Genomic DNA, 12096 nt, shown 5'->3' with positions numbered 1-12096 from the left:
TATAAGCATATAAAGGTAGTGAAAGTAGTAATTTATTACAATTCAACAGTGTTTATGTAGAAAGTGCTTTACTCTCTTTTTGTTGTTGGAAATAGGTTGGGAGCAAAGAAGAAGTTTGATAATCCACAGTTGCCATGGAAGGGACTGAAGGACATGATAATAAGTCACTTGACAGATATACTTGCTTTTGTTTATGTTTTAGAGAAGGGAAGGGGGGGAGGGGGTAGAAGAAACACACTTCAGACCCACTTTAGCCACATTTATTCCAATAGAGTGAGACAGTGCATACTTAATTACAGTAGTAGTGGGGTGGCATACCTTGGTGGTGCACATTAGAAGTGTTTTAGAGTCAAAACAAAACCGTGTAGACATGGAAGGGTCAGGCAGAACAGCACAATACAATACAAAATGTTGCAATAAAAAATATCTCTCCTCTCTATTGGTACATTTCCTAAACAAACAGCTGATGACGCACAACAGCCAAATAGAACAAATTCCTGGTGCGTTGCATCACACTTATCGATAAGCTGTCATTACAGCTGCCCCAACGAATGTACATGCAACTTTAGTTAGATAGTAAGATGCAGCAAGTGTGAGATCCACTCTCTTCTGGATTCCTGGAGCCCTTTGATTCTCTGTTTTTCAGATGTAAGGTTTTAGGGTCGGAGAGGTCATAGAGATTGCACTACATCCTTAGCCGTGAGTTGCAGGGGAGAAGCCAGACGGTCTGAGCTTCATCTCGGTGAAGGGAATGGAGGAGTCTTTACCTTTCCAGTCTATCCAGACCACTCCCTGCAGCATAACAGAAACAGTTGAGAGATTACATTTGGGTAATGTGCTATAACAATAGCTGTTTGAAGTACATTAGTCTTCATTAAGATAACTTCAGGGAGGTAGATTGTACCTGATTGTTACTGTTGATGCCATAGAGACCATTGAGATTGGTCTTATAGCAGTTCTTGTACCACCAGCCACCCATATAGGCTCTGGCACAGTGGATCCCCAAAGTATCAGGGTCCTTGTCCCGGGTGGAGAATGGCCGCCCATTGTGGTATCTCATAGAGTCACCTGATTGGGAAATACAGTAAAATTAAGATGTGCTTATCTCAAACAAGCCCTATCAGGAATAAAGGGTAGCATATACTATACATGTTCAAGAGAATTCTTCTATTGTCCAATTTTAAATATTGTACCTGCTGTTCCCGTGTAGCCAGACGTCATGATGGTGTAGTGCTTCTCCTCTGTGTCGATGGTGAAGTTGGAGTAGTGAGCATAAGCTGTGTCATTTCCTGCTCGCAGGTCCACCCTCAGACTCACAGGGCCAACACTGGTCAGGTTGTGCAGAAGCTCATTTCCTGATGGTGGTAGGGAGAAGGAGTGCACAGTTTAGTCAGTTTTATTGAATAATGTTTTGATGTAGATTTGATCATAATCAGGATGAACCCCAACTGTACCAAGCCAGAACTCTTCGCTGAGGTTTCCAAAGCCAGTGCTGTAGTCACTCCAGGTTCTGTAGAAGTCTGTCTTTCCATTCATCCTTCTCTGGAACACCTAGAAAACAATCACAGCACCGGTTGGATACTGTCTAGATCTGCCATTGCGTTAATGCAAAGTTTAATTTGAGTAACATCAATTTCTCCCACCGTCCAGCCGCCTCCATCTGTCTCCATGTCACAGTAGACTCTGACTGCTCCTCCCTCTCTCCCCTGGGGGTAGATATCCACCTCTCCTGACTGCAGCGCTCCATTCAGCAGCTCCTGGGAGCACTCAGTAGGGAAAGGGAAACGCAGCTTCCCTGAGAGATTATAAAAAGGTGTTAAAAGAATTACTATAAAATAATGAGTTGTATTGAGAGGACAGGTAAAATAGTAGAGGCTTGTCTCAGGGAATGCAGTATTTAAAATTCAATACCTGTGAGGAATTCTGTGGTGACAACAGATGTGTACTGTCCATCTCTCACTCCTTGTACCAGAACAATGTACCGGGACATAGACAGCAGCCCTGTCAGCTTATACTCTGTGATGGTGGAGTCCAGGATCACCTCCTGATATATACACAAACACACACACATAAACACACACACACACACACACACACACACACACACACACACACACACACACACACACCAAATCTTTCCACCAGTGCTCTAAGTGTTAAGGTTCTCTTTTCGTCTATGTAAGTATCAATGCTGAGGGCCCATTGCTCACCTTTGTCTCCTCTCCTACCACGTAGTAGGTCAGTCTGTAGCTGTGAAACGCAACAGTGGGTGCTTTCCACGCTATCACGGCAGAGCGAGCACCCACTTCACTGGCTTTAACCACTGAGGAGCACAATAACGCATATCTGTTTAGTTTATATTATACCCAGACTTTGCACATAACAACTAGAGACGCCTAATCTTTATTTATTCCCATTCTACTCACCGTTAGCAGTAGTGAATGTTGTTGAAATGGCTGTGCTCTGGAGACTGTCCTTCTGGCTCAGGGCCTTGACTGTGTACAGGGTGCCTCTCTGCAGCCCTCTCAGCTGGTGCTCCACTGAGTTTCCAGACACCATTACTGTCACAGTCACATTAGGAGCTGTGGCAAAAGGGAAAAGTAATAAAACAGCTTAATCCTTAGTCCTGGGTGAAACAGCTAGAGTAGGGGGATTTTGTTGCACTCACTCTTTGAGGACTCATAGCTGATGATGAAACGGTCTACTTTTCCCAGACTGGGTGTCCATTGCAGCACAGCTCTGGTATCTGTAATACTGACGGCTTGAAGATGGGTTGGAGGGGCGGGCACTGCAGTCAGGAGACAATCAATAGTGCATTATTTTTTGTTTTTTTTCACAGACCAAGACAACCAAATCATACCAAAATCCAGTTTAACTGGCTGTGTACCTGTGGTGATAGTGGATGTGAGGGCATCACTCTGGACCTTGCCTTGTGTGGTAGTTACACTGATTATGTAAGAAGACCCAGCAGCCAATTTTGACAGAACCAGATGAGACTGCTGGGAGTCCATAGTCACAGAGCGGCTCTCCCCTGGTAGGATGATACATCACCAATATTACACGTTTACACTTACACACTGCAAACTGATGAATAAGCCACACAGACTGATACTGTGATCATTTACAGGCATTACATTTGTGAATTCAGCATGAAAATTGTGAGAGGAGATATAGTAGATAGGAAACCTTGGACAGACCTGTGACAGAGTGGGTGTATGTGACCCTGAAGCTTGTGAATGTGGTCTTTGGTTTGGACCAGGACACTGTGAGAGAAGACTCTGTTACGTTGCTGAACACTAGCTCTGTGGCTGGCTCAGGACCTGGCGAGAGGAAAAGAAAAGACAATATGGTATCAGAAGATTTTTATTTAATTTCTTTTAATCAGTAACCCGTGAATAAATATAGCAAAGTGAAAAAGGGGAGAAGAGGGGGTGCATTTATTGCCTTCAGTACACTCACTGGCAATACTACAGGAAATACCCATAAATTATCAATGCGGTATAATTTTAATTACCTGTAGTTACAGTTACTCTGTGAATCTTGGACCTCTTCCCGGGAGCAGTACCATAAATGAGCAGGGCATAGCGTGTCTGCGACCGAAGATTACTGAACTCCACAGAGCGTACACTGCCAGGGAGAACCATGGAGACTCTCTTGCTTTCAGCTTTACCTCTGGATCCAAGAACTTTAGCAGAGGAAGCCGTTCCATTGGTGCTCTCGCTCTGTATCTGTATCTCAGTTGTGTTCTTAACTGTGCCAGCCTTGTCTCCGTCAAGAGCTCCATCTTCTACCTCTTCATCTTCCTCCTCCTCACCCTCTGCTCTCTGCTCTCTTCTGATCACCGTGAAGTTCTTGAACATCCCTTGCGGAGCTGACCATGTGACAGTGAAGCTGTAGGAGGAGATGTTCACAACCTTCACAGAGCCTATGCCACCTCCTGTCCTCCTGGTGGTGTTCCCAGAAGTCTGGACAGCTGTTTTGTCCTGAAGAACTTTTGCCTCATCTGATGTCGCTGCGATGGTCGTATTCACTAGGTACTGACTCCTCTGTGTAACTTTCCCTTTTCCAGACCCAATCTTCCGTGCTTCAGTGTTTTTGCTCTCAACAGATTGCACCACTTTTGTCACATTTACATTCTCTGGTTTGACCTTTTTGATGAGTTTATTTCCAGATGATTGGGTAACATTCTTCTCAGCCAAGGTGGATTGCTCCAGGGTCTCTTTCCCTGCCCTTGTCTTGTTGTTAGATGTTTCCATGACCTTGGTGAGAATGGTCAGAACTTTAACCGTACCATTAGATTTCTTCACATTGCTCTGGGTAATATTGGTTTGAGGTTGGTCTTTCAGTTGGTCAGATTTAGAATGTACTTTACCTGCAGCTCCTTCCTTAAAAGTAACTAGCTTGACATCAGTTTTTGGGAGGGGCTTTTTAGAGGTCAGGACAGTAGTTTTGCCTTTGCGTGCCTCCTCTTGCTTTCTTCCCTCATGTTTCAGCAGGACTTGACCAACAGTTGGGCGACTGGTCTTTGTGGCACTTGCAGAACCTTTAATAGTTATTTTACCAGCAGAAGCTCCTTGTTTTGCTACTGTTTTAATAACGCCCCCTTTTACATTAGTGGCCACTTTGGGTTTGGTGTCAGTCTCTTTGCCTTCAGTGCCCTTCTTCTGGTCCTTCTTTTGGAAGAGTGTCTGCTCAGCCTTGGTGTTCTTCCCCTGTGTATTTTCCTTGATGGTGTTACTGTCTTGGTTCACCTGCAGGGTCACTGTCTCCACTGTTATTTTGACCTTCCCTTTGGCAGTTTCTGAAATTGGATAGCAGGGGTTTCAGATCAGGAAATGCATAAGATATTCTAACCATGACAATATGAAAATAACTTGACTCTCTCTGAAAAAATCTATATCCTGGACTGTACCATGTCCCGATGACAGCTACACACTCTCACTTACTTTTATTGCAGTCGGCTCCAGGTGCACACTTACTGCAGTCTGGACCTAGGAATCCCTGGAGGCAGACACATTTCCCCTTCTCACATTTTCCATTGCCATTACAGTCATTTGGACAATTTTCTGAACATGGACCTGAGCAGAAACAAAGAGAACCACAATTAGAGGGGCTGCATACCGTATTAACAAAATAGTTTTTAGTAGTGTCAGTTATAAAATCCACTTCCCTGATGAGTTGTGTCAAAAATAGTGCTAATCTGATTAATGGAGCAGAACAATACTAAATGTGAATGATGAAACTGTACATAATGAAACCATAATGATGACATAATGATAATGAAACCATACATTTATCCTTTAGGGAGGACATCTCCCTTTCCAGTCGGGCCACACGTCCTTTTAGCGCAGCCATCTCAGCCTCACAGCCCCCAGTGCAGCCTCCAGGCACCAAGCTGATCTTATGAGTCATCACCAGAGGAGAGCCAGGTTTCAGCTTCAGCTCCTGCTCTTTGGCGTGGCTGGAGTCACAGCCGTCACTTATGACCACCTTGATTGGCTGTGAGGGGGCAGGCTTGTCTTTGGTGCTCTTCACAACACCAGTTGTAGGCGATTTGATCACAGCTGTCTGACTGATGGAGGCTGCGGCCTTGTCTTTGTTGGCTATGGTACCACTAGCTGCAGCAGCTTTTATGGGTGTTGACAGAACAGCCTGAACTACTGTGGGGGCAGGCTTGTCTTTGGTTGTCTTCATATCACTGGTTGAGGGAGATTTAATTGAAACAGTCTGATTGACTGAGGCTGTGGGTTTGTTTTTGGTGGTTGTGCTACTTCTAGTTGAAGTAGGCTTTGTGGGTGTTGACTGAACATTTTGAACTGCAGTGGGAGCAGGCTTGTCTTTGGTAATCTTCCCATCACTGGTTGAAGGAGATTTAATTGAAACAGTCTGATTGGCTGAGGCTGTGAGTTTGTCTTTGGTGGTTTTAGCGCCACTGGCTGGAGCAGATTTTGCAGATGTTGACTGAACATTTTGGACTACTGTGGGGGCAGGCTTGTCTTTGGTAGTCTTCACTTCACTGGCTGATGGAGATTTAGTTGAAACAGTCTGATTGACTGGGGGTGTGAGCTTGTCTTTGGCGGTTGTGGTGCCATTGGCTGTAGTAGGCCTTGCGGGTGCTGACAGAGTGGTTTGAATTACTGTGGGGCTGGGCTTGCTTTTGGTGCTCTTTGGAGCATTGACTGTTGGAGGTTTTTGGTTGGTGGTTGAAGTGGGTAAAACTGTCTGATTAACTGTGTTTGGCTTTAGGGTGGGGCGAAGGGCCTGTTTGGCAAGAGTAGCAGTGGTTTTTGGTTTCGAGAGGGTGAAAACGGCATTGGGTTTGGTCATGTCACTTCCTGTGGAGTTTCTCTTCTCATTGGTCGTGGCTTGAAAGGAGGGAAATGGGGTGAGCAGGAGGAGAAGTCCTAGAGTAAACAGCATTTTTAGCCAGCAGCTACCAGCAGTAACCAGAGAGGGAATGGCCTTTGCAGGATCTGTATGTATGCTGCTGGAAAATTATGAACTCCTTCCTCTATATTTCAGTGACCAGGATTCAAGGTGATTTGCCAGCTCTTTCCTACAAATAAAAAAAAAATGAAAGAGTTGAATCATGAATCAAGTTTAATGCTTGAAATTTTATGCAAAGACATTTTTAACCTTTATTTATCCAGAGAACGGTTTTGCTGAGCATACATGCTCTTTTTCAGCGCTGCCCAGCTTCACACTCATAGAGTTCCCATTCACACTGGCTGCACCCTGGTACAACCACAGTCTTCTACTGCTGGCCACTGAGTAGTTACACTGGAGCAATGTTGGGTTCAGTGCCTCACTTAAGGGTTGCTTGATGACAGTTGTTGAGGGAAAGGAGAGACTCAGATTCTCTATTCTACCTCTATTTTCTCTACTTTCTTCCAAACACTTTTCCCTGTGTACCACCGTAAAAGTTTGGGAACAAATAAGCATCGTGCATGAACTAGTTACTGAGTTGAAATTGCCTTAAATTCTTTACACTGAACAAAAAGATTATGGAAAATGCTATTTTTTAAATATTTGTTCAAAAGACTCTATGCTCATTGCCCATAGTAGGCTACACTAGGCCATGCTAAACCTTACAGGCATTCAGTCACCTCAGAATTAATTATTTTTTTAAGTAGTGACTATAAACGAAATGTAAGTCCAAAAAATACAGCAGTGCCCCAATCAACCAAAATAGTTGATTCAATGGCTTGCCAGAGTAAGTGAAAACTAAATTAAGCTGATTGTGAGCAGGAAGGAAAAAGGTGACTTGAGCAGGAACTCTAGAGAGCTGCTGGAGAGACTATGCAGAGAGCTAACAGAGCTTTATTGTATAGAACTCTGAGACACTGTACGTCTTTCACTATACAGAGGGTTACATAATCTTCTGCACCCACATCTCATGAAAACCACTAAAAGAAGTATGTCCACAGTTGGTTTTAAATCTCTAGAGAATTAAATAAATCAGGCAGCATGTTGAAAATGCATAGAAGTGCTCTCACAGCAAGCAAATACTGTATATTTTCAATGCTGTATGGGGGTGCATGGATTAACTGACTAAATGGGTGCGGATCTGACTGAATTAAAGCAGTCACACCCTTTACTTTTCAAATGTAAATTGTCATGCTATCACAGTAATCATTTTAGTGAAATGAAAAATGATTGAAGCTCAATTCTATATTCATGCTACCATAGAATGATACCTGGTTAAACTATTCATGCATGTGCATCATGCATGAATAGTTGAACACCTCAAATATACATGAATAGTTGAACACCTCAAATGTGTTACACTGCAACCCAAATTTCCCCATGGGGACAATAAAGTTGTTATTCTATTATGTTCTATTTTGTTCTATTTATTCTGCACACTATTCACCAAAACCAGTGCAGTGTAATTGCTTATGAAATCAAATGTATGCAGAAACTGTTCTACTTCTTACAGCAGAGTGTTCAGCAACAGGATGACTTTTGTTTTCACATTTTTACTCACTTCTTTTCATTTATCATTCAAAATATCATTCACTGAGAAAGAGTTTTCAGCTGTGCTCCATGAAATACATTGTAATATCAAGCAATGAACAGTGATATACAGTCTGCAGACATCTAACTAGAATATATGAATCCATACATTCAAATGATTGCAGTTACCACTATGATACCATGGCAGTATATCATGCATGGAGAAACATAATTAACCTACCAGGATAATGATTTCGTTCTTGGCTTTATGTCTTTCTTTGTGTTGCTCCCTCCATCTGATTGGAAAAGCTCACATAGACTTGCTGGGTATGAACTAGGAGGAAAGAGGAGAGAGAAAGGACCCCCACTAGAAAGGAGGAGAGCGATAAAGTCCGCTCCTACTTAAGGACCCCCCCTCCACCCCTACAGCTCCCACTCTCTCAACCACCATGGAAAATATTTGTATTGGACATACAAAAACAGTGGCATTTTCAGATAGATTTGTGCATTGAATATGGTCGACTGCCCTCCTATATTCTGTAATATCAAGAAAACATATCTATCTTTTTGTAGTCCTTTCATAGACCATGGCTAGTAGATTTATCAATGCAACTGATCCAAGGTGAATCTATTAAGTTAATTATATTATTATATATTATATATTATATTATATTATTTATGCATACCATATTTTTTGATAACATATTGAAAGTCATAATTAAAATAACCTACTGAATTATTAATCAGTTTGAATAGATCACCTTTTTAAAAATATGATTTAATATCTAGTGAAGATTCTTAGTCAATATAGTAAATTTGCCCCTTTGCTGTCAAACTATATGCATGCACATTTCTCTGAATAAGGCAATGCTTTGTCATGTAACACAAAAAGACCACAGCATATCAATTCCAACATGTTTTACCTTTGCAAGGCTCATGACAGTTATGTGAGTTACTTGACTTTTACCAGACATCGCTAACACCTAGACACAGTCTTTGACTGAATAACGTCTTGGTCTGAGAATCATGATTCAGCGGGAATACATAGCATAACACTGCAGGTATTCACCACGGACTCTGGGGGACAGGAACCTCTCTCTATATGAATTGGCTGTTTGTTGGAAGTAATGAGATGTAACTACGTGGGAGTTATGTAAGTGACCAAATATCCAGCAGATTTAACGAATGCTCTGTGAAGGCACTGCATCTTTGACCAAATGGCCACCCACCTTCCCACCTTTTGTAAACCACATGAAGACAAGTATATCAAGGGTTTCGAGCGAAAGGGGCTTAAGTGACATTTTCCTAATTTCACAGGAGAGCAAAAATAAAAGTTTAAAAGATTGAAAAGTTAAAATGCTTAAAAAGTTTTTCTGGTAAGTTTCAACAATCATAGCTATAGCACATTATAACAGCACTCATAATGAATTATAATTCACTCATAATGTGTTATAACCATTCTTTTAAGAACACAATAATTATTGATGCATTATAACTGCAATCATGAGACATTATAGATGTAACTTATAATGAATTTAAACACCAGTGTCTTACAAAGACTTTTGACTGTTTCTATCAGAGACTGTATGACAAGAAAAATAATGCATTATGAGTCCTTGTGTTTCAGTATAAGGTCCATCAGTCACAGACAGGCCAGTCTGAACTAGGAAGTGTTGTAGGTGTTCATAGTATGCTAAAATGGTCCATGTAGCATCATAAGTTATTATATGTAAAGTGAAATGTAATCATCTAAAATGAACCATACACGCAAGGTATCATAATGCGTTATAATCCCTGTCACACAATCTGATACAAAACATGAGCATAAGACACGCGTGCATATAATTCATGTTATAGAACAGTTAGTTCCGGTCGAGTAATTTGATTGGACAAGAGGCATTCCATGAGTGCGATATACACAGTATAGCAGGACTGGGACTTTTTACTATACATATCACTCCGCTTCACAGGTGTTCTAATACAACCTTGATTAGGCTAGCGTTTCTTTGTGTGGAGAAAGCACTGCCTGGAGCTTCTTGCAAGGAGAAATAAAAAACGGATCACGACAACATCATCTGACGTTAGCTGAGTAGCTGGCTAGCTCACTAACCAGCTGGTTAGCACTTCTAGCAGATATTCCAAATACACGGCTACACAAAACTTTAACTTCATTCGCACCTCGTAGCGACAGCGATATGGATACATTCACCTTAATTATGAACGGTCGTCAGAGGAGGACGATTGGGAAGAAAGTAAGCTGAATTCGTCTGTGCAAACCTCAAAGTAGCTAGCTACTTTATGCAAAGCTACTATGCTAATTATTTTAGCAATATCACACTTGAGGTCGTGCTGCTGTACTGTATATCAGCACAGCTGTAATTATCTTCGGCACGAGGTCGCAGCGCTCCCTCTTGTGTGATATTGCTTAAATAATTTGCATAGTCATACAAAGCGTTAGTGCTTTTCTTACTAATGCTTGAAAGGGAAAAAATCTAAAAGCTATTATTCATTATACAAATGGTTAATGTAATGGCATACCTGTAGCATTAATGTGTAATCCGCTATGGTTAGGCCTATATGTCCAGATAGACTCATCCAAATTCTTAAATATGCAGATTGATGACATATTTAGCTGTGTGGAATTTATTACGCTTGGACAAGGCTAACAAAACATGTCGGCAAACAAGCTATTGAATATTAAAAAACCGTACAACTACAGCAACAGTTGATGCTGCACACCTAGGCACCATGGGACTGTATAGCATCTGTAGACCTACTTTTTTTTTTTTTTTTTTTAACTTTCCTTTGCCCAAAGAAAGGAAGGCCCATCAACAGTGTCAGGTTGTCCTTCAGGAAGCGGACTGTGGGGAGCTGGCTGCTGCTGGGTGTGTGGCATGGGAGGAGGTGTGTGTAGGAAGTCTGATTCAGGTAGGTCACACCTGGTCTTATATCAAAGCAGGGCCAGTCGTGGAGGAATCACTTTGTAGATATAATTAAGGGAGAGGGAGGTGACAGAGAGAGACATACATGCAATGCCCCATTTTTCAAAAATATAGTACAAACAAGTAGCACTACTAAGCCAAATCAAAAAGTAATTGATAGCATGCGCTTATAACATGCATAAATCACTATCAACATGACACAAAGTAAATGAAAGTAAATGAAAACCACAAGCAACAATACACACGCGCACTCGCTCAAACATTAATCTCTATGACAGTACAGACCGGACCTCTTTATTCATTACATGTATCTTTTTATCACTTTGAATTTTAAGGCATGCTGTTGCTGGTTCAACTTACCCCTAGAAAACTTTGTGACCTGAACTAGGAATCAGAAAAATAACAACACGTCTTATCATGCACCCTACAAGTATGATATGGCACTGCATTAAAACTGACCCCTTGCATCTCTGGTCTACAATCGAGTCAATCTCACATTGAGATGAAAAAACAAAGAGCGTTTGTCGCGTAGTGTGGAGTCGTGAGTGGGTGGTCCCGTCTCATCAGTGCCTCCATCTGGTGGCGGCCTCCAGGAACGGCTCCGCCCTGCTCTCCTCGCTGCATCACAGACCACCCTCGAGCCACTGACCCTGTCTTGGCCTTTGGAAAATGGCTACAGACAAACCTTCAGCAACTAAGGCTAATGCACACCTAACAAAATACATGTGGTCACGTATTCATATTTCACAGTTCTTCAGCCAAATTTCACAGCAGCTACCTAAGCATATTTGTTGGGAGGATGTATTCCTTGAATGTGTGTTTTTCGTCTCCTTAGTCAATCCTCAGATCTATAGGTCTATATTGTCAATCTATTTTCATGGCAGGAAATATTTGCATGTGTATCCATTTGCATAACATACAGCAGCATTTTTATCTGACACCCTCTTAAAGAACTAACCTGGAAATATATGGGGAGCCAATAAAGGGAGGTGCAAAGTGTAAAATATTGCTTGTGAAGAGGTTTAGCCTCATCCGGTATTGTGATTGCTCTTCACTGATTGTGATTGTAATGATAACCACAAGTCTGCACTGCTTAGTCATCACAAAACATTGATTACCTGGAGTGGGCTACAGTAAAAAAAAAAAAAGATTACTTCTTCAAATGTGCTGTTGGTGTTGGCTGCTAACGGTGCACTAA

General features: G+C 41.8%; 1 protein-coding gene across 1 annotated transcript; it reads right to left on the bottom strand.

Moving 5' to 3' along the window:
• Positions 1-250: 250 nt before the first annotated feature.
• Positions 251-6174, bottom strand: LOC139641618 (tenascin-like). Its single transcript, XM_071516107.1, has 14 exons — positions 5292-6174; positions 4947-5078; positions 3515-4801; positions 3198-3320; positions 2888-3031; positions 2669-2788; positions 2427-2582; positions 2211-2323; positions 1912-2044; positions 1644-1795; positions 1455-1551; positions 1194-1355; positions 905-1068; positions 251-792 (listed from the first exon to the last, which is right to left on the bottom strand). Exons 1-14 carry the CDS (start codon positions 5692-5694, stop codon positions 694-696), a joined length of 3285 nt encoding a protein of 1094 aa, XP_071372208.1. The 5' UTR covers positions 5695-6174; the 3' UTR covers positions 251-693.
• Positions 6175-12096: the final 5922 nt, after the last annotated feature.

The sequence above is a fragment of the Centroberyx affinis genome, unplaced genomic scaffold (genome assembly GCF_046629955.1).
Source record: "Centroberyx affinis isolate AG114_WGS23_722 - 3 ecotype Tasmania unplaced genomic scaffold, CSIRO-AGI_Caff_v1 ptg000392l_1, whole genome shotgun sequence".
Classification (NCBI taxonomy): domain Eukaryota; kingdom Metazoa; phylum Chordata; class Actinopteri; order Beryciformes; family Berycidae; genus Centroberyx; species Centroberyx affinis.
Note: the sequence above shows the minus strand (reverse complement) of the source record. Positions and strands in the feature narration are given on the sequence as shown.

Coding starts and splice junctions, on each gene's coding strand:
- LOC139641618 (XM_071516107.1), bottom strand. CDS start 5,694: ATGAAGACAACCAAAGACAAGCCTGCCCCCACAGTAGTTCAGGCTGTT. Junction 1,069..1,193: donor TGGCTACACGGGAACAGCAG/GTACAATATTTA, acceptor TTTCCCAATCAG/GTGACTCTATGAGATACCAC. Junction 793..904: donor GCATCAACAGTAACAATCAG/GTACAATCTACC, acceptor GTTATGCTGCAG/GGAGTGGTCTGGATAGACTG.